The sequence below is a fragment of the Danio rerio genome, chromosome 20 (genome assembly GCF_049306965.1).
Source record: "Danio rerio strain Tuebingen ecotype United States chromosome 20, GRCz12tu, whole genome shotgun sequence".
In the NCBI taxonomy this organism is placed as follows: Eukaryota; Metazoa; Chordata; class Actinopteri; order Cypriniformes; family Danionidae; genus Danio; species Danio rerio.
In genome coordinates this window covers 32,162,559-32,185,483 of record NC_133195.1, presented here as the reverse complement: position 1 = coordinate 32,185,483, position 22,925 = coordinate 32,162,559, and the positions used below count along the sequence as shown (strand labels likewise).

The 22,925-nt window shown below is 34.8% G+C and overlaps 1 protein-coding gene across 4 annotated transcripts in view; it reads right to left on the bottom strand.

Moving 5' to 3' along the window:
- The window catches only part of fmn1 (formin 1), a 43,806-nt gene that overhangs the window by 20,333 nt on the left and 548 nt on the right, over positions 1-22,925 (bottom strand). For 2 of the 4 annotated variants that reach the window (XR_012395822.1, XM_073933355.1), the window contains exons 1-7: positions 10,187-12,757; positions 9,324-9,429; positions 6,654-6,715; positions 5,858-6,447; positions 5,597-5,771; positions 3,008-3,149; positions 16-103 (exon numbers count right to left, since the gene is read on the bottom strand). Coding sequence is in view for 3 of the 4 variants with exons in the window: in XM_073933355.1 (XP_073789456.1) it covers positions 16-103; positions 3,008-3,149; positions 5,597-5,739 (373 nt within the window). In the remaining variant the exon portion in view is untranslated. Of the gene's footprint in view, positions 1-15; positions 104-3,007; positions 3,150-5,596; positions 6,448-6,653; positions 6,716-9,323; positions 9,430-10,186; positions 12,758-14,663; positions 14,813-21,022; positions 22,228-22,925 lie in introns of those variants that run through there. The other 2 variants (XM_073933354.1, XM_073933353.1) reach the window with 2 other exon arrangements.

The window sequence follows — 22,925 nt, the reverse complement described above, 5'->3', positions numbered from 1 at the left end:
TTAGGTGTGATTTACCTTGCTGGATGTCCTTCATCTCCAGGTGGAGACTTGAGATTAAGATGCCCACAGCCTGAGAGCGCTTGCCATCCAGTAATTTAATGACCTGAAAAAGTTCAACAGTGAAAAACAAGCAAACCCCCCCTATTTCTGTGGTTATATATATATATATATATATATATATATATATATATATATATATATATATATATATATATATATATATATATATATATATATATATAAAAATATATACTTTATATAACCACAGAAAGGCATTTCTAAATAACATGGATCATAATTTAAGCCCATTCTGCTTACTCTCCAAATGAACACGAAGACTCTCATTTTATTATGCAAAAGTGGAACGAACCAATAACAAAAGAACAATTGGGAAACTCCAAACTTCTATAATAAAATCTCCCTGCCAAAGGTAACAATGGCACGATCACATTTCATAAACAGGTTCATTTATTTCCAATCATCCTCATTTCTTTTATAATTATATCAATTTCAAAGGCAATTGTATAGGCATTTGTGGGATCAGGATATTACGCAAAAGCATTTGCGTCAAATTATTGCCGATTCTTTGAAGTGACAGCTCCAGATGAATGACGTTTCTGTTTATAGTAAAGCAATTAGATCAAGCGATCGAATGAAGGCATCAGTTAGCCATTCAAGTCACTTCTTTTAGAAGTGTTGTAAACTGCTCCACCTTGTGGACACTTCTCAGATATGTAGCTTACAAACTTTATGGTTTGATAAACAAAAAGGTAATCTAGTCTAGGGGTTCCCAAACTTTTGGGCAAACAACAACAAGCCTATATAAACACACAAGAATATTGACAGCACAAAAAGGTGCAACAGTCTAACAACCATATAGTTTGTATTGTAATTTAATAAATAGTTTACTTTAATATTTACCTCACCTAATGAGACTATGGTGGGCACAATGTTTTCAGCACAAGTCTATTCTTGGTTTAATTTTAGAGACTCAGAGATCATTATCAATGTTAAGTTGTGGCCTGTATTTATTTTTAATGTATTTGATTGTCGTTAGGGTGTTAGAAAGCCTAACCTGGTCTTTTAAAATCAATCTGCTGCAGCTGACACTACTGCTGTGTTGTTAATCCAACGTAAACACACCAATCCTGTTCAAAAAAATAATTGAGGCTGATGGCTTTTCATTTACATTTTTTTTATATGTAACTAGTAACTACTATCTTCTGTGTGTTATGGATAAAATAATGTAATTCTAATAGTTGAACGAAATTTATTTGTCTTTTGGAAACCACCAAGCGTCACCCTGTTGGTGTCTCGACCCCCACTTTGGGAACCACTGATCTAGTCTCATGTAATCCCATACGAAAATTAACCATAGCTTTATTATTGCACAAAATGTAGTAACTGTGAATTATTTTCTTTTGTTTTTGGTGTGTTGATCACTATTTGTATAGCGGTTATACCACAAGCATGGATAACTGTGGTTAGTCTAGCATAATTATGGTTAATTTGTGACAATCATGGTTTAGTTAAAATAAAACATGTTTATTTATTATAAATTCATTGTTGATTTTCCATTGTTTGAGAAAGAGACACCTTTTTCTTGTCATGCTTATGGTATTTTATATTATGGGTTAAACTGACATTATTCATTCATTCATTCATTCATTCATTCATTCATTCATTTTCCTTCAGGTTAGTCTCTAATTTTTCAGAGGTCACCACAGCGGAATGAACCGCCAACTTTAAAATAAATGAATAAATAAATAAATAAAACAAATAATTAAAAATTATTTTTAAAAAGTTACACTGCAAAATAACCCATATTGAACTCAGAATGAAAGGCATATTTTCCTTGGGCTTTATTTTTATCTATTATGAAAATAAAATAATAATTCTTGGTATTTTTGGGGGTTATTCATGGTAAATTGTTAATTGGCTAACACTTTACATTAATACATAAATAACGATGTACTAATATGTAAACTAAACATTACTTTATTTTGATCTAATAATGATTTAAGGCATAGACTAATCAAAATCAAATTTAACCACAACATGAGTCACAAGTTTATGTGTGAAAATAATAATGTGTGTAATAATAATAATAATGTGTGAATTACGTTTTAGTACATTTTTGTTAATTATTGTATTAATTAACATTTTTAAAGCTAAATATAACCAACATAGGCGTCAAGGTGGCGAAGTGGGTGGCATGATTGCCTCACAGCAAAAAGGTTGCTGGTTTAAGCCTCAGTTGGCATTTCTGTTTGGTTTGCATGTTCTCCCCGTGTTCACCTGGGTTTCCTCCAGGTGCTCCGTTTTCCACCACAAGTCCAATGACATGCAGTATAGGTGAATTGGGTAAGCTAAAATTGTCCTTAGTGTATGTGTGTGAATGAGTGTGTATGAGTGTTTCCCAGTAATGGGTTGCAGCTAGAAGAGCATCATTGTGGTGACCCCAGATTTAAAAAGGGACTAAGCCGATAAGAAAATGAATGAATAATGAATGAATGTAACCAACATAACTTATGAAATATGTTATGTCATGACTTTACTTGAAGTGGCACATTATCATTAAATAAATCTTACTCATTAACTCATATGTTTAAACTGTTCATTTGGATGTAGATAATACTTTGTTTTTTGATGTAAACACAACAGATAGACAGTCACGAGTATAAAAGAATGAGTTAATGATAATGTGCCCCTACAAGTGATGATAAGTTTCCTTATAACAACAAATTGTTTCAATGAATTGAAAAGAGAATAATGTCACCATAACCCACATTTCTGCATTTTATCAGACATTTATGAATTGACAGTTTTTTTAATTACGTGAGCAAATCCAACAACCTAGCATTATATGTAGCTATATATAAGAACTACATCAAGAAGTCATCTAGAGAGCAAAACAACACAAATGTACATAGTGAATGACACAGGCATTCTAGATAAGACCTGCTCTGCATTATGCCATTTTCTGATCTTGAGGAAAGCGTGCTACCTTCCTGGCTTTGGTTTTCTTCTCATAGGCATCAGATAGGGGCTTTCTTTTGGTGGGCGATGTGGCTTTAGCAAACAGTTCTGCAAACTCATTGGTGTTTATTATCTCTGGCTCCTTCAGGGAACTCCACAGAACATCGTTCCTAAAAAAACACAGATAACAAAAGACTTTATGTTTCTTGAAAATTCGACCTTTTCTTTTTAAGGGTTATCAAAACTGAACCTTCACACTCATACACTTATAGAAAGCCTTTTCAAATACTGGCATCTGTAAAAGCCCAAGTTACATGAGTTATTAACTGTTGCTGGGCAACCGTGCCTATGAGCAGGAAAAGGAAAATCAACAGGGGCTCAATGTGAGTAATCTGACTTGCTAAATTTTCTCTCCCATAAAAATAATTAAGGAGCCAGGACGACGGCGCACAGCTAAGCTTGACTGGGTTCTGCTTTGGCTTGACAAAATGCTCCGGGAGAGAGCAGAAAGCTTTCATGAGGAGTCAAATAACATTGCAGCAGCACGGAGGTGGCCGGGCAGCCGAATCCCACAGAAATCCACACCGCCACTAGAGGTCCTGGAAAGACTGTGGCTGCCCCTCATGCAGACAAATGTCTGCAGCGGTTGGTCTTTTAAACTTCCCATGAGGTCTAATGAGGGTAAGTTGAAAATGTCAGCATCACTTGTAGATGTATATTGTGTGTTTGAGGAATGTTGTGAGTGATAAACAGAGGAAATGCTGTTTATATTAATGAATAAATGCAGGTAATGAGGGATAAGGATTACTTTAAACTTAAAAAAAAAAAATTAAAATAAGAAATGTCCAAATAATACATTTTTCTTTTATGCCAAAATATAAATTTTAATAATTTAAGTAATTCTTTTTTCTATTAAGACATTTAGTAAGACATTTTCATGCTGTAAGCATTTCAAAACCTAGTTTTTCATTAGTAATATGTATCACTAAGACCAGGGGTGTCCAAACTCGGAGGGCCGGTGTCCTGCAGATTTGATCTCCAACTTGCCTCAACACACCTGCAAGGATGTTTCTAGAAAGCCTAGTGAGAGCTTGATTCGATCAGGTGTGTCTGATTGGGGTTGGATCTAAACTTAGCAGGACACTGGCCCTCCAGGACCGAGGGCACCCCTGACTAAGACCTTTGTTTGGAAAACTTTAAAGCCGATTTTCTCAATATTGAAAAATTTTGAACTCTTAGATTCCAGATTTTTAAATAGTTTTTTTCTTTCTGATTCGTCTATTTGACCCTTATGACTGGTTTTATGGTCCAAAGTCACAAATAAATCTAAGGCAGGGAGAACATGCAAACTCCACACAGGAACGCCAACTGAGCCGAGGTTCGAACCAGCGACCTTCTTGCTGTGAGGCGACAGCACTACCTACTGCGCCACTGCCTCGCCTATATATATATTAACAGTTCAGTCTGGATCTTGAATCTGATTGGCTGATAGCTGTGCGATATTCTGCAAGTAACGGATTCGTCCAGCTTCTTCACCCTTTTATACCCACATACAGCAACAAGCAGAGGACACTCTATAGTTTAACAAATATTGCAGCTGTTGGACAACATAATGTACTTTTGAGGCTTTTTTAGTGAAGAATGTAGTTGTTTAGATTGCAACTATGCAGTTTATTTATAAGGATAGTGCCTATTTTTAAATATTTATAATTTCTAAGAGACAGCCCGTCTTCGATCATCAGCCTGTCGTTGAGCAGACCAAAGACGGTTGACGAATTCACAAGATGGTGACGGAGACTGCATAATAAGCCCTAACAGGAGAGGAAAAACCCAGAGTAATTTTAAACTTCAGCTGATCAAATATTTTTAAAACTGCTAAGTGACTTTCTAAATTGTTCTCTCTCTTTTGTATGTTGTACTGCTGTATTTTTACCATACTAGTTGTCATGTGTTAAGTGTGAGATGGAACTCATCTTTGTCTTAAAACCAGAGTTTGTCATTTGTTTCTAATGAGTCTCCTTTTTGCTACTGCAGACTAGTTCAATAAAAGAAAGAAAGAAGAAAATTTGCGGAGAGATACTGATAGAATTTCATGCTGTTCAGCCTTATAACCCTAAAATGTAAGCAAAAGTCACCTATTTTGACATAACTTTAGACGTTACACTATGAATCATTCAAATGCTAGCTCTAAAGTGACGTTGGTGAAGTAGCAATGGTTCCTGCTATTCTGACATCAGCTGCAAATGTGAATGAATGGAAGAAGAAAGTAGTTCCTCTTACAAAAGGATTTTGAGACTCTCTGTGTAAAATTAATGACTAAGAATTTCACCGTGCCAAAGTCACCATGCCAAAAAAACGGATACTTCTGCCCATAGTTATGGGAACTGTAAAAATATCCAGTATGAAAGCCCTTAATCTTGTTTGGTTCCCCTTATTCTTTAGAATATCTTTTAAGTTATAATTGTTATTAATGATGCCCTGACATTTATTTTGTTTACTTTAAGAAATCCCTTAAGAAATTCACAATTCACAATCCCTTCACAAATACATTTTAATGTAGAAATATTACCAAATAACGAATGCCAACCAAAAAGTGAGATAATGTGATGAGAGATACCTGCATTCTTGAATCTGTATTCGTGTCCAGTACAGCGGTTTCATTGCACAGACCGGCTCCACTGATGGCTTACGAGGAGATGTGTCCGCTGTTTTAGAGAAGAAGCCAAATCCAGGGGGTGGAGGAGGGATAGAGTGGAGCATCGGCGGAGGTGGTGGTGGTGGAAAACCAGACCCTGTCATAGGTGGAGGTGGTGGTGGAAGACCAGACCCTGTCATATTTGGAGGTGGTAGTGGTGGTGGTGGTGGTGGAAGATCAGACCCTGTCATAGGTGGAGGTGGTAGAGGTGGTGGTGGAAGACCAGACCCTGTCATAGGTGGAGGTGGTGGTGGTGGTGGTGGAAGACCAGACCCTGTCATGGGAGGAGGCGGAGGAGGAGGAGGTGGAGGAGGCACATTCACATGCTTATTCGGTGGCTGAGCAAGAGGTATATTAGGAGTACAAGGACCAGGCAGAGGAGGTGGAGTTGGAGGTGTGATCTTACTGCTTTCCAACTGTAACTGAGGTGATGGAGGCGGATGAGCTGATGGAGGAGGGACTGTCTTTTGTTTGCCAGTCAAGTTTTTGGTTGAGTTGTTTAGGTCACCATTTTTAAACAGGGGGTCAAGACTGTTGCTGTGGGTTTCTTTGGCCTCCTCAGAGTTGATGGATGTCTCTCTGTCTGTCTGAATGCACACCGATCGGACGGCCCGTGCTTTGATATCGTCTTCGGTGGACACAGCAACATGTTGGTGTTCTCTGTGGTGAACTTTGTCTCTCTCTCTTTGTAAGCTTGCAATGGTTGCGCTGAGTCTGGACAAATTCTGCTCATTCTTCTCTTGTATGCGGAAGAGCTCAAGTCTGAAGTCAGTCTGCATTAAAGCATACAAACAACAACAAATATAAACATACATTCCCAGAAAATACATCAATTGGTAAAAAGTTACATTTTGGATAGTGTCTGCTATACTGTAATGTAAAACTCTGTACTGTAAACTCTGCTATACACAATTTATATGCTTTATATTTGTCAACTAAAAAAAGTTCAATTATATTGTTATTTTCTTGAGTTTCTCACCTGTAATTTCTCCACCTCTTCGTTACATTCTCTTTTTAGTTGTAGAAGCGCTGCCTGATGCTCTGAAAACAGATCAGAGAACAGATCAGGGGTGCGTTTTAAAACAACGATGCAACTCACGGCTGAACTATCATAGTACAATGCATCGTTTGGGAAAAGAACGATGTAGTGACAAAACGCTCATAAGGATGCTCTTAATGGAGTGGAGTAACTTCTTTAGAGAAGAACCCCATAATTTCTTTGTGCAAATTCTATATTTTTTTATTCGCACACGCAATTAAAAATAATCCAGTATTAGTTTTAGTAAAAACATGCTGGAAACATCACTTTCCATATTAATTGAAATATATGTAAATATATAGGGCCCTGGTCTGTGTTTCCTTTACAAATATTAATGAGAATATTCCATATTTTATTCTAAAATAACATAAAATCACTTACAAAAACACATATTCTATTATCATATATAAATCATATGAATAAATAATGAGGCTATTGAAGAAATGAAATTTAATATTTATTTATTTGGGAAATGAAAAAAGCATACTTTAATAATAATATTATTGATGATGATGATGACAATTATTATTATTATTATTAAGTAGGATATTGTTTATTATTTTTTTTTTAAAGTCTACTTTTACTATTTGACATGCAAACCACTGCAGAAATGTTCCAACCTTCAGGCCCATGTCATATACAGTAAAGATGCTTGATAAATAACCTACTATAAATTTAAGCCATTAACGTTTGCTATATTTTTTATTTTCACAAGCTTTGGAGAAGTAACGTAAATTCAGCTTTTAAATAATAGGTCACCTGTAGCTTTTCTCGAGAGCGACCGAAGGGAGCGCAATTGTAAACATGAAGATCTCTAAAAATGAACTTTAAAAATGCTTTGAAAGCAAATTACACCTAGTTTGATGACTTTAATGCTTTAAAAAAATCATTCAAATTTTATATGTTAGAATGTTCTAAGTGAATAGGGCATAAATGGGGGATAACTGGGAAGAGAACACAGCCAAGAACTATGTTTGTAACTACAGCTCCAGAGGATAATATTTATATATAAAATGATGTAAAAAACATGTATTATGCAAAATCTATGTACAAATAATTAATCCATACTTGCATTTAAACAAACAAATACATACATAATGAAATTATGAAAAATACATTTAAAAATATGTTTCTTGTTAGACTGATCTTTATAAAGTTTTAATTTAGCAGAATGAGCTGAAGCAACACAGTTCTTAAGTTTTTTTTAGGGACAACATAATTGTTTTATGTTCAATCATCTTAAAAAAAACATTAAGTTAACTTAATCAAATTGCGTTTAGATGAGATGAAGTGAGTGTGTGGAACCCAGTATTTTTTACAGTGTACTTAAAAAGTATAGCATTTTTTGGTCAAACTTTATCAGCTTTCATTGCTTTATAAGGTTCCATTAATTATTCATTAATTTCATTCATTTTCTTTATGGCTTAGTCCGTGATTAATCTGGGGTCGTTACAGCGGAATATACCACCAGCTTATCCAGCACACGCAGCCGATGTCCTTCCAACTGCAACCCATTACTGGGAAACACTCATATACACTCAATCACCCACATAAACTACGGCCAGTTTAGTTTACCCAATTCATCCATAGCACGTCTTTGTACTTGTGGGTGAAACCGGATCACCCGGAGGAAACCCACGCGAACACGGAGAGAACATGCAAACTCCACACAGAAATGCTAACTGACCCAGCTTAGGCTCGAATCAGTAACCTTCTTGCAGTGAGGCGAACGTGCTACCCACTGCACAACCTAATCGCCCATTCCATTAATTAAAGTTAATTAATTGTCTAGTTAATGTTAGTTAATTTATTTACTAACATGAGCTAAGAATAACCAGTTCTTGTACGCCATTTATCAGTCATAGTTCAACGTCTACTAATGCGCTATTAAAATGTCAAAGTTATGTTTGTGAGTTAGCATAAACTAAGAATAAATTATTTTTTACATTAAATAATTTTAACAAAAAAGAATAACTACTGAAATCAGACTTATTGTTCTTTGCTTGATCATGTAAGTAAATGCATTAACTAACATTAACTAATGTAACCATATTTACCCATTTCTAAATAGAAATATCTGATATAAACGTCTATAATGTAAATAATTAATTTAATGCATTGTTAGTAAAGGTACTAATTGCTTTAAACATCAATGACATTTGAATAGTCATGTGTAAAGGATTGAATTTGCATTTAATTTGACAAAAGTTTCCAATACATGGCAGTGGTGATAACCCCTACTTTAATCTAATTTATCAAGGCACATGACAACAAATATGCTTAGTTGTGTTTACGGACTACACACCCTTTAAATCTACAAGACACTGTAATATAGACAATGTAATTGATGGTCAATTCCAAAACTGTAGGACTGATTGTAAATCTATATGTAGTTTTCAGGGCAGCCAGTTTATTGCCTGCATTGCTGATACATTGAATGTAAAGTAAGTTATCTGCAGATCTGCCCTTTAGAAACACATTTAGGGTGGAGGTGTACTGGAATTTGTTTGGACAGTGTTGTGTCACCAGATCCAAATGCAAATAATGGAATCTGAGCAAACATTTACATTTATTGCTGTTGCTTCCAATTATACGATAATAATCCCTTACCAGCCTCTGTGTATTTGAGACCAATCTTTTCTTCCTCGTCTTTAGGTTTTGGGGGAGGCCAGACAGTCTGAAGACGCTTTGGGGTGTGCTCATCACTTACTTCTGGCTGAGAAACGCAAAAAAGGCAAACATTTATATTTATTGTAAATAAAATGTTTTTAACACTGCAGCAGTTAAACTGTTTAGAGAATAGATGGAAAAAAATTCTAAATAAAATAGTATATCAAACTAAAAACAAAACAAAGTGAAAAATTAAATAAAAATAAATAAGGCTTCAGCAACCATGCAGAATTTAAGCAAAAACAAAACAAAACAATACGGTAAAGGTTAAAACAGATTAAAGAATAGAAGGATAAATAATAAAAATAAAATAATATAATATAAGAATATAATATAAAATAAAAGTAATAAAAAATAAAATAAAAACAAAAACAAATGAAAAGTAGGGCGTCATGGTGGTGCAGTAGGTAACACAATCGCCTCACAGCAAAAAGGTGACGACCCCTGATTATGAAAGGACTAAGCTGAAAAAAAAGGAATAAATGAAAAAAAAAGGAAAAATACAATAAATAAAAAAATAAAAGTGAGCATGCATGCATTTGGTGCATTTAAAACAAAATAATGTTTTTTTTCCACTGTGGCGACCACTGATAAATAAGGGACTAAGCTGCGATCCCTAATAAATAAGGGAACAAAAATGAATAAATGAATGACTTATTTAAATAAAAATAAATATTATTATTCAAATATTAACTTAACAGAAAATAAGACTTTTTATATGAACTTGTTACTACCGATACTACCAATAAACAAATATTTTACACATAACCATCTGTATTTTAAATATAACCATCATATCATACTTTGCAATCAGTAGTGTCTTTGATCTCTGGAGACTTGCTTGAGTTTCTGTCAAAGAAAGCTCTAAGGACTTCTTTGTCCCTGTTGATCTTCTTCTTCACAATATCCAGTTCCTTTCGATTAGAAGAGTCCTTCTTGGCAGATTTAACTGTAAAGAAAGCCTTTAGTGCGCCCAGGGCTGTCTCTGCATTGCTAGATTTGTTGGTTTCCTCAGACTGGGGAATGACCAGTTCCTCTACAGTTGTCTCTAGATTTTCTACAGGTTCCTGACTAACTGGAGATATTGGGGGGCTCGAGATGCTCTCTTGCTTTCTCTTTCCTTCCCCTTTGCTCAGGAATTGGGTGAGCTGTTCCAGGAAGTCCGCTTTCACTTCTTTCTTGTTTGACTGATCTGTAAAAAGTCCTCGTTTGGAAGGGCTTTGGGGTTGCCCTGGTTCTTCTTTTTCCTCGAGAACTTCTTTTTTAGGGCTGAGCAGCCCGTTGAAGAGCGTCGACAGTTGAAGCGGTTTCTCTTTTACCACTTTAGCGGTTTCAGTGGTCTTCTCAATGGTCTCTTCATTGTCCTTATTAATTTCTCCCTCTGTATGCATTTCAGTCTCCAGTGGTTCTGAAGGTTCCAGTTCTTGTTCTGAATTAGCTTTATTCTCTGAATCATGTGAAGTGGAACTTTCTTCTTCAGTGCCAATGCGCTCAAAATCTGAAATCTCACCTCCTGTCTGGTTCTTCTGGTTTGAAGTAGATGTTTGGACATGGATGTCTGATACATTACATGAAGCTTGAGTCTCATCCCTCGGTTGGATTGTATCAGCACACGATCCTGCAGAACAAGCTTCAAAACGTGTAAGAGTTATGACCACACTTCTGGTGCTCACGGGTGAGTTTGAAAAGAAAGCCCTTTTATCAGTGAGGCTATGATCTTCAGATGGTGTTAAAGTGCTCTGAATGTTCGACTCTGAAGATGTTTGTATTAAGGCTTGTTCATCTTTGATTTCCTCAGGATTGTCTGCAATGTTTCGAAGGTTTCCATCAGAACTTATTTTGCTCTCATCGGCAGATTCCTGCAGACTTTCCATTGATATGCTAATTTTTGCGAAAGATTCAGACAGAACATTTCTGTTAGAGGGAACGTTTATGTCTGTGAGGTCTTTCAGTGGTCCTTCTTCAGCATTTTCTCTCAGAATATCCATTGTTTCTTTATCGCTGCTGTTGAATATGCTGGTTTCGTCTTTGTGGCCTTCTTCTTTCTCATTATGCGTAAGCCCCACATTTTCTGATTCCTCAACATCTTTCTTGTTCAATACATCTTCAATGAGCCTGTAATTGCTCATTTTTGAAATAAACTCTCCTCTTTTCAAAACAAGCTCATTATCCTCTGTACAGATTGCTGTATTCTCAAGTTGTTTGTCCAGACTTTTAGCACTGGCTGAGACTGGGCTAAGTGATTTAGGCAGTGTGTCAGCTTGACCATCTGTTACATCCTGGTCAGCCTGGCCTGCTGCTAATGTTTTATTGCCATGATTATCATCCAAGGCGAAGTCCAATAGATCTTCTCTTGATGAAGAATCAGTTTTCTCATCATTCTGATGCTCTGATCTGTTAACATCAGCATTTGCATGCAAAGTCTTAACAAAATCATCACCTTGATCATCAAAACCATCCTGCCTTTGAATACATGTTTGTTGACCATGAACATCTCCTTTTCCAGTCAAAGAGTGAAAATTAATAATATTTGTATTTTCCTCAGACAGTGATTGGGGTTCATGTTTAGTAAACAAGTTTGTTAATTTGTCCAAAAACGAATTCGTTGGCGGACTCTCCATTTCCTCTAGTTTGGCGTATAGGCTGTTTTAAATCAAATTAAATATGTCTGTATTTGCAAAAACCCATTCCACCAGTTCAAAAAACTAGAAGCGAGTCAAAGTATAAATCTCCAGAGGGTAAAATTAGATGTGTGACTTTAGTTACAAAATCCACTCCAGGTTTATTCCCAAATCCATTCAACCAATCCTGAATTTTCAGTCCTTATGCTGAAAAAAAGTCTTCTGCTGCTTTTAAAAAGCTGTTCTGTTTATATTAAGTCTACACGATTTGTCTTTTTTTTGTCCTTTCATGAAGTTTCCAGAATCAAGGATGCCAGGAAAATGTGCATTAAATGAGAGATGCTGTTCTCTGGCTCTCATTACAGAAGAGCTGAAGAAATGGAAAAAAAAAAACATTCCATGACATTCCAAATAGTGCCAGCATGCAGTTTGGTCTCTTTATCCCGCCTCTGCTTTCTTCTTGGCCTCTTCATTCTTTTCCATCTTGCATTTTGTAATGTCTACTTACTCTTAATCCACAATTCGCAACAAGAGTGTATACGCCAAAACATGAAACCCTGAGAAACACATAGCGCTCCACCCTTGTGCTTTCTGCCACATGACAGGATTTCTGGTCACGGTCTCAGTCATCCATGAGGAAGAAGCGGCACCTCAGCACCACACCCAGAAGAGCACACAAAACTACAGTAAGAATAGCTGTCCAGTCAGCACAGCCTGTCCTGTTTCTTTAAGGCTGGATATCTCCTTCTGTCCACTGAACGCTGGATAACAACACATTAATCTCCTCGAGTAACCTGTTAACCACACCTACATCCTTGTTTTGTCACCTAAGATAATGTTTATAGAGCCCAGTCTTGATATTCATCATGTTTTACTATTATAATATACAAGAAAATAAAACCAGTTAGAAATCACTTGAAAATTATTAGCTTTACTCACTGAAAAAAAGTGTTGCATGCAGAACTGTTGAAAAAAATTATTTGTGTTGAATTTAAACAAACAAATTAAATTAAATGTTCAACTTAATTTGTTTGTTTAAATTCAACACAAAAAAATTGTTTACAACCCCTTAATGTAAAAAAAAAAACTGAGTAAATCCAAGGAATCATCTTTGAATAATTTTTTTCAGTGCTGGATTTATGATATATATCTTTTTTTAAATTGTGTAATAAATTATTTTTTTCCCTAGGATTTAAAATAAAAATGTTGTAATGCTTTAAATAATTTATTCAAATTATTATTGAAATTTGACGAATTATTAACAAATACACAGATCACAGTGCTGCCTCAAAAAACGTATTTATTGTAATTTTTTAATTTATCCACTAGGTATTTTTGCATTTGTGAGCACTGATAATTTAATAGTACATAATAAATAAAATAAATTAACAAAATTTAGTATTTGTATGTTTTTACAGTCAAAATAAGTATTTTGGTACATTTTTACATATATACAGTAATCTCCATCTATTTTTTTTAGAAATGTGTGACACTAGATGATGATATAACATTATTTCACCCAGATTTTAAACATTTATTCTCACAAAAGTTCTTTGAACTAATAAAGTAGACCATTTACTTGAATTAAGTATGGTTTTAGTCACTTTTGTTTATATTATATTGTTTATATATTTGTTTTTATATATTCACAATCAAGCGGACAAGATGGCAGATTAACCCATCAATATAATCCTAACAACATGCATTCATTTCATTTACCTTTAGCTTAATCCCTTTATTCATCAGAGGTCACCACAGTGGAATAAACCGCCAACTTATCCAGCATATGTTTTACACAGTGGATGCCCTTCCAGCTGCAACCCATTACTGAGAAACACCTATTCACACTCACATGCACACATACACTACGGCGAATTTAGTTTATTCAATTCACCTATACTGCATGTCTTTGGACTGTGGGGAAAATTAGAGCCAGTGGTGGATTTAACTAATAAGCAAGATAAGCGGCCCTTGGGGCTCCAGGAGATCTGAGGGCACCCAAATAAATACCCAGAAGCATAAATTATACCTTTAAATTATATATAACATAATTTTTTCAATTATATTTTGTATGATAAGTGTCTAAAAAAAATAAATGTTTATTGTTTATTACATCTGTGCAAATATATTCTAGTCAAATTAGGTAAAGATTTAGTTTTAAAAAACAAAATAGTTTCTGTATCATTTTAGTTGTGGATTCATTTAAAGAAAACAAATAATTAAAAAAAGTTTTACAAGATGCTTTACATGTTGTTATTATTATTTTATCTTTAGACAAAATGTAGAAAAATAGTGATTGAGTGATATAAGAAAAGAAAAAAACCCATAATAAATCAATTAAAAATAAATTAAAGCACAAAAGGTGCAACTTTTAAAGAACTTTTAAAGCACGTGACTAGAATTGCTTAGGGCCCCCAAATCACTAAATCCGCCCCTGACTGGAGCACCCAAAGGTAATGCACACGAACACAGAGAAAACATGCAAACGCCACACAGAAATGCAAACTGGCACAGCCACGACTCGAACCAGCGATCTAATTGCTGTGAGGCGACAGTGCTAACCACTGAGCCACCGTGTCGCCTAACAACATGCATTGTTTTATAAACCAATACTCACCAATGAATAACTGTGGGTCTCTCAGAAACAAATAATACTCACAGTGAGATTGAGGTCAAGAGAGACCCGTGAGGCGTTGATTAATTCTTCTTCACATTGTTTTTGTTTGGACACAAACTTGCAGAAGGACACACTTTCATTATGCTCAAAGGGCCACTTCTCATCTGCATGCAAGCTGCTCTCACCCTCCTCTGTGGAACAACAAATATATTCATATTCAAAGTTCATTATGGCCAAACAATGAGCTGCAAGACAGGTGGCTTTGAATTTGGAGACTACAGACAGAAAATAATAAATATACTTTAGCCAGATGCATGAGGCAAGGCTTGTATTGTTAATTACATGTAAAGTTGAAGTCAGAATTATTAGCCCCCTTTGATTTATATATATATATATATATATATATATATATATATATATATATATATATATATATATATATATATATATATATATATATATATTTTTTTTTTAAATATTTAAAATAATGTTTTATTCCGGCTAGAATAAAAGCAGTTTTTAAATTTTTAAGTCAATATTATTAGCCCCTTTAAGCTATATATATATATATATATATATATATATATATATATATATATATATATATATATATATATATATATATATATATATATATATATATATATATATATATAATATTTTTTTATTTTTTTGATGGTCTACAGGACAAACCATTGTTACACAATAACTTGCCTAATTACCATAACCTGCCTAGTTAACCTAATTAACCTAGTTAAGCCTTTAAATGTCACTTTGGGCTGTATAGAAGTGTCTTAAAAAAATATCTAGTAAAATATTATTTACTGTCATCATGGCAAAGATATAATAAATCAGTTATTAGAAATGAGTTATTTCTATTATGTTTAGAAATGTGTTGAAATGTTTTTCTCTCTGTTAGACAGAAATTGGGGAAAAAATAAACAGAGGGCTAATAATTCAGGGTGGCTAAAAATTCTAACTTCAACTATACGTTTCTCCATGCAGAATACCATACAGTGTACAGAAAATGAAACAACTACAATGCTATTTGATACAAGATCACGATTGTATATAATTTTAAAACTTATTTGTTAACATGTAAACATTTTTTCCTCATGGTAAGCATTGCTAACAGGAAAACACAGACTGCCACAAAGTGGACGTTGGTGTGTACTGCAAGTAAAAAATAAAAAGTGACACCTAAAGTAGCCTTCATTTAGTTTATATTGCCTCACACTAATTTCTAATATAAAGTAAAAATGTTTCAGTTGGGATCTAGAATGAAGCTCCTTCTGCAGGCGAACATAAACCGACAAACACATGGAAAATCTCTACACAATTGATTCAATCCCAGCGTGGTATCAACTCCAAGAATCAATAAACCTTTTATCCATTAAGTAAACAGCTGAAGTTCACGGTGCGTTCACAGCATTGGCAATGCAGGGGTCGTGAGATCCGCTTGTCTCCCCAGGCCTGACCCTGCAGCTCAGGAAACAACCAAACTAACAATCAATGGACAGACTGAATATGGAGGAGAGAACAGGAGCGTGTCGTGCAGCTGATGGCTACATCACTGCAGAAAAGCACAGGTCACTATCTATTCTAGATCACTGACCTTGGGATCAAAAGTTTCTCTTTTGTTCTTTCTCTGAAATGTTATTTTATTTGAAGGATTGTCTATTTATATTATATTTATATTATTATTTTTTGGCATGGTGATACTAAAAATAATTAATTAAAGAATGTGCACCTATAGATGGGTTATAAAGTGGTTTCTGTCGAAAAATGTCTTCTGGTAGTATCCGTTACAAGGTTTCAAATTTGTGTACATTAGTTGTTTGTTAATGTGGTCCAACAGGTACTGCGATGTTTTTCAAAATTAAGCTACTTTTATCTGGAGTTTATTTTTTATCCGTCGTGACCAACCCATTAATCTCTGACAGCTCTCCAGCAGACATGCAAAGGCAATGTCATATAAGTTATTTTTGTAAGCAGTGAACAGCAGCCTGAGGGCAGCGCTGAGTGATTGTTTGTCCAGATAACAGACACTCGTGGTAAAATGGTTGCGTGATAGTGAGGAAACAAACCCATTGCCCTCATTTAAACTTCAGCTCTACTCTACTGACTGTTCGATTAAAAGAGGAAACAGCGGTCAACCTTGACATTTTAGGACTCGGTGATCAGGGTTGCACAAATAAATGAACTGATAAATTTACTAAATTATTGAATTTAAAGGGACACTCCACCTTATGGTTAGTGTCCGGGTCTGCCGTAAGCATAGATGTTTACATTACATGTCGCCTATACGCTAATGTTGTCTATTGGAAGGAATGCAATAGAGCTGGCATTTTAGTACAGGGTAGTGCTCCTTTGAATGTGGGACTAGTGGAGGGCTGCACCAAATCCAGAGCCAGGGATGTAAACACATTTACACATATGTCCATGATCTGGAGTTTTCCCAGTGGTCAGTATGCAAATATTTTTTTTAATTACTCTTTTATATCGATGGATGAGTGAGCGCACAGGCATTGCCGACAAAGAGCATGTGTTTGAGTGCATAGGAATGTATTATCCTCCCTCACTGTTAAATTTGATCTAATCTGTGTCCTAAAACACACCCCTTTCCTTCACTTCTCATTCTAACGAAGGAAGCTATTTGTTTGTGAATGAATCCCCGTTATAAACGACTTGTCCACTTAGCTGACAATAATCCAAGCTTCTGGCACCGTAGCATCTTATTGTCATATTTTATAACATTGTTTGCTTATTTTATTCAACAAAACTATCATAAGCTTAGAATTTAGTGCAAGTTGTGCTACTTTGTCTTATGGTGAATACAGTAAGTGACTGTATTATCATCAATACTTGTTTAGCACAAAAGTCCATAACATAGGCCTACAACTTGGGAACGGTACTACAACTTTGGGAACTGTACTTTTATTCCAGCATAATAATTAAGGAACTTTGCTTCCCGCTGTAACAGGTGCAATGATATTATGCAGCACTATAGCTTTCTATCTGGGGATTATTTTTAGGTGCTGCATAATATGTTTGTGCCTGCTGTAGCAGTGGTACGGCAGCAAAGTTCCTTTATTATTATTTCAAAATGTATAATATATATATATATATATATATATATATATATATATATATATATATATATATATATATATATATATATAGTATAGTGTATAGTATACGCATCGACCTAGAAAACAGCAACAGTTAATTTTTTAGGTCTTAGTACTTTTAAGATTCAGGCTTTTAATAGGGAAATTATTCATAGCTCTTTTTTTGTGTGTAAGATGCTAATGGTCTAATCCGACTCAATGATTTATGCTAAGCTAAGGTAAAAGTGCTCCTGCCATCCCTGGAGAATGGCTGAATGGATTCATAAATGTTAAAACTCTGCTGTTTAACTCAAGGGGACTTGTAAAATGAGCATTTTTCCTAAAAAGTAAAGTGTTCCTTCAAGAATAAAAGTATTAACTATATTTCTTTAAGTATTAAATTGGTTTATTACTGAAATGTCAGCACAGGGATTAGATGTTGGTATATAAAACAATGAAAATATTGATACAAATGATTACACTAGATCAGTGGTTCTCAAACCGTGGTACGTGTACCACTAGTGGTACGCGGGCTTACTTCTAGTGGTAAGCAGAGGAATCACTGAGTAACAAAAGAAAAAATGAATACAATTTTATCATTTTTTATCACAATTTTATCGATAACACCAATGTGATTAATATTGGTTATTCTCTAAAGCCTACGATCAAAGCATTGTGCTTAGATTGTTTACTTTAGTGTATCGCGTCATCAGCTGCTTAAAATCTATTTAATTGACACAGTACTAGAGAAAGAGGTGCGTGGTGCTTGCAGAGCAGATACTGTACGTGCTAGAGCAGTGGTCCCCAACCCTTGGGCCACAGACAGGCACCGGTCTATAGATCAACTGGTACCGGACCGCACAAAAAAATCATTAATTATTTCAGTTTTATTTAAAATCTGAGTCTGAACAATCATTTATTTTTAAAAATCTTTTAGTTTGAAAAATGACCATATTGTTACATCTCAGTCACTTGAGTGCCAAAATTTGACCCACAGGCTAGCAAAATTAGTAAGAACTGCAGCACAAAGAGATTGCGTATTCCAGGTGTCCCCAGTTGAAAACATCTTAACTTTTCAGAATGCCCCACCGCGAGTCATGTGATAAGAACCGACTGATTAGCTTAATATTTTTTATGGAATATAATTTTGTTAAATGAATATGACTCTGCTTCGTTTTCGTACTGTGTAGTGCTGTGGTTGCTTAATTTGACCAACTACACTACTTTATTTTAATACTGGTCTTTATGGAGATACTTGGAGAGACAACTTTTTCTGAGGTGGTACTTGGTAAAAAAAGGTTTGAGAACCACTGCACTAGATTGATTGCGCACCCACATCATGATCTGTTCAGAATGCTAGCTGCTAAAAACAAATGCCTGAAGAATTAGCTGACTAGACCAGATTTTCAGGACCAGAATGTATTTAAAGATGACCAGATGTGAAAAGCTAACAACAAACCACACAATCTCATTAATCGATGTGCATTCAGACAGGTATGTACTGAAAGAAGCCCACAAGAGACACTCCAAGCATGATACGTAACCTCAATCAGCTAGAAGTTTGGCTGAAGATACTTTTCGTTTTTTTTTGGCAAATTAGTTTTTGTCTTCTTTTTTCTCCTTTTTAGGAAAGTTGGGCATAACTTCAGAAAGAACAGGAAGATCAAACAGCAGGTGCATCTACAATGTTTCATGGTAGGACGCCTCATTTAAGGTGAGTTCTAATGTTCACATTATTACAAATCTTTAGTCATAAGGTTTCATTCTTTTGAAATCATATGATCATCTGGAAAATATAGAAGTATTGTAGCTGGCACAGCATGCCTCAAAGTTTTAGACAGGGGGGCCTTCAGAGTTTCAGCATCTCAATCGCATTAATCTGTATCATGATAACTATCACAAGGTTTAGGTTTAGCATTCCGATCTACATCAGTGATCACAGACTCTGTGAAGAGTAACATGGTCTGCTGTGGTCTTAATCCGTTTTCAATGTGTTCCAGAACACTTACAAACCTTTAAAGCGTAACTCTGAAACGGCAGAATCATTACATAAGGCATTACATCACGCTGCACTTATTTCTCTTGCTTGTTTAGCTGCATGCTTCTTGCTGAAAAACATTGTAACTCATTTATTAATGTAATTTTTTTCAGTTAACATTTTATGAATTATAATGTTTCACATGTAACATACAGCTTAATTTGTCAGCCTCAAGGCCACCAGAATATACCATATACTAAATATACACATACACCGTAACTTTAACTGGGTAATGAGACATTTTATTCTTTCTGAAAATAAGAATTATAAAAGTGTAATAAGATATCCATACATCCAGTTTGGTCTGAATATTGAAAAGCTTTAAGTATATAACATCATGTCCAGTTTGTTATTGTCATTTTAACCAGCCCCCAAACCCCCCCAAATGAGCCGGATACCATTTGGGCAAGTTTCAAGTGTTTTACTGTTTGGTTTGCCTGAACAGTTTTAGGGCAAAATATAAATAATAACAATAATAAAATACCTTACAAATACAGTAGAGGTTTATTGCTTCACTTAAACCCATGTATATTATAATATACAGATAAAGTTAGAATTATTAGCCCTCCCTGAATTATTAGACCCCTATTTATTTATTTTGTTTAAAGAAAAGATTTTTTTCAACATATTTCTAAACAAAATAGTTTTAATAACTAATTTCTAATAGCTGATTCATTTGATCTTTGCCATGATGATAGTAAATAATATTTGACATGATATTTTTCAGGAAACTTCTATACAGCTTAAAGTGACATTTAAAGGCTTAACTTGCTTAATAAGGTTAACTAGGCAGGTTAGGGTAATTAGGCAAGTTATTGTATAACAGTGGTTTGTTTTGTAGATTATCGAAAAAATATAGGTTAAAGGGGCTAATAATTTTGACCTTTAAATGTTTATTTAAAAATGTATAACAGCTTTTATTCAAGGCGAAATAAAACTTATAAGACTTTCTCCAGAAGAAAAAATATTATTAGACATACTGTGAAAATTTCCTTGCTCTGTTAAACATCATTTGGGAAATATTGGGGAAAAAAATCAAAGGGGGGCAAATAATTCAGACTTCAACTGTATATTGTATTTAATTAATTAATACATTTTTATTTTTGTAGCTGAAAACGTGGAATAATTTAATTAAAATTTTGAGTTAGAAATTTGACATAGGCCAACCTAACTAAAATTAGAGTTAAAATTTAGAGGAAGATGTAAACAAAATGAGAGATTGGTATTTTGTTGAGGATAAAGAGGTCACACACCTCCTTTTGGAGAAGTTGGCATGGTTGAAGTAGTGGATGGTGTCCAGCTGTCACTCTTCTCATTAACTCTTAAAACAGATCCATTATATGAGCTCTTCTCTGTGCTACTGTTTACAAATGTATCCTCCTGTGCTAAATACATACTGTCCTGTACATCATCTTCAGGTAGCGGTAAAATCCGGTACTGTGACAGGGATTTGGAAGTGCAGGAGGACAGACGGTCTAATGGTGTAGACAGACTCGCTGAAAGTGAAGTGAGAGCATCTGAAGAACTGATTTCTGAATTAACAGTTGTTTGCTTAATCTCATCACAGAGCTCTAAAGGGAAATTCTCCATCCGCTTGATGGGTACTTGACAGTCCATATGCGAAAACCCGCCTGCGGTGCAAACAATTCGCTGAATAATGTCCTCAACTTCAACTATTTTATCTTTGACTCTGAATATTGCATCCTTCTGCTTCATGCCCATATTCACACACTGCTCCAGTTGATTTCCTTTACAACACTGCTTAGTAGGTTTCATCAGATCATGTAGATTTTGTATCTCATCTGTTTTCATTTCAAATCCGTTGTCATACTCCGAGAGCTCGCTCGAGAGATCTTCCTCAAAACTCCTTGAATCATCGACTCTTGTGTTATTTTTCAGTTCAGTCTTCATCTCGGGCCATTCATGTTTGTTTTGTCTTCCTTGATTTCTCATACCTTTGTGTGAGAGTCTATTAGTTGTTAAACTTACTCTCTTTTTGATCATGGTCATCCTCCTCTCCACATCCAGTGAGTTCATCATCCACAATTTCTTCTGTTTTGCCCCTTTTCTTAGGCTTTTAGGAGAAGAGTTGAGCTTGTTCTCCAGACAAGGATCCTCTCCACTACTACGGTCACTTTTCAAATTCGTGTTCCCCTGTTGATTTCCCATTACAGCTTTGGCTTTGCAATCCACACATGGATTCAACAGGTCCTCCAAAAGTTTCTCATTTCTGGTATTCGTGCTCTCAGTCATCGGCAGTCCCACCTCCTTCATACCAGAGCTAATCAAAGCTTCGCTCTTAAGAACTGTCCTGCCTTTCTTTATGGAGCCCAGGCCGTTAAGAAAAGTAGTCATCTGATTTTTCTCTTTGACTGGTTTGTAGAGCTGAAGAACGATGCTGATGCCCTCCATGAGTGTTTGCTTTCTTATTAGAGTATTAACTATCATGAGGGTCCTTCTAAAAAAGACAATATTAAAATAAGTTAACTTAATTTTTACGTTAATACATGCACTACTGTTAAATAGCAAAACAATTATTAGAAGTGACATAAACTGTAAACCCTAAAAAGTTAGGGTAACTCAAACTGTTTGAGGAAACCAATTGCAACAAACCATTTACCGTCAAGAAGTAATCCTAATGAGTACTGTGAACTTACTCCATTTAAGTTGAAGTAATGAGGTATTTAATGAACTCATTACCTTCAACACTGAGTAAATTTAAACAGCAAATTGAACACAGTAAAACCTGATAAATGAAGAGAACTCAAACCAATTGTACTGTAAAACCCAATAAGTTAAGGCAACTCAAACCGTTTAATGGAAACTGATTGCTACAAACCATTTGAGTTAAAAAACTAATCTATATGAGTACTGTGAACTTACTCCATTTAAGTTGAAATAATGAGGTATTTAATGAACTCCTTACCTTCAACACTGAGTTCAAAACTCTTTTTAAATGAGTAGAATTAACTTTCAGTCAATTTTGAGTTAACTACACTCATTTCATTTGATAAAGTTGACTGTTTGGCTTTACAGTGTACTGATATGTCACTGAACTAATATGTATTTTAATGTACTGGACATACATGTTGTTATAAATATCTATTTTTAATAATACTGTAGTTTTAAACTTTTCAAAGTGTCCTGTAATTCAAT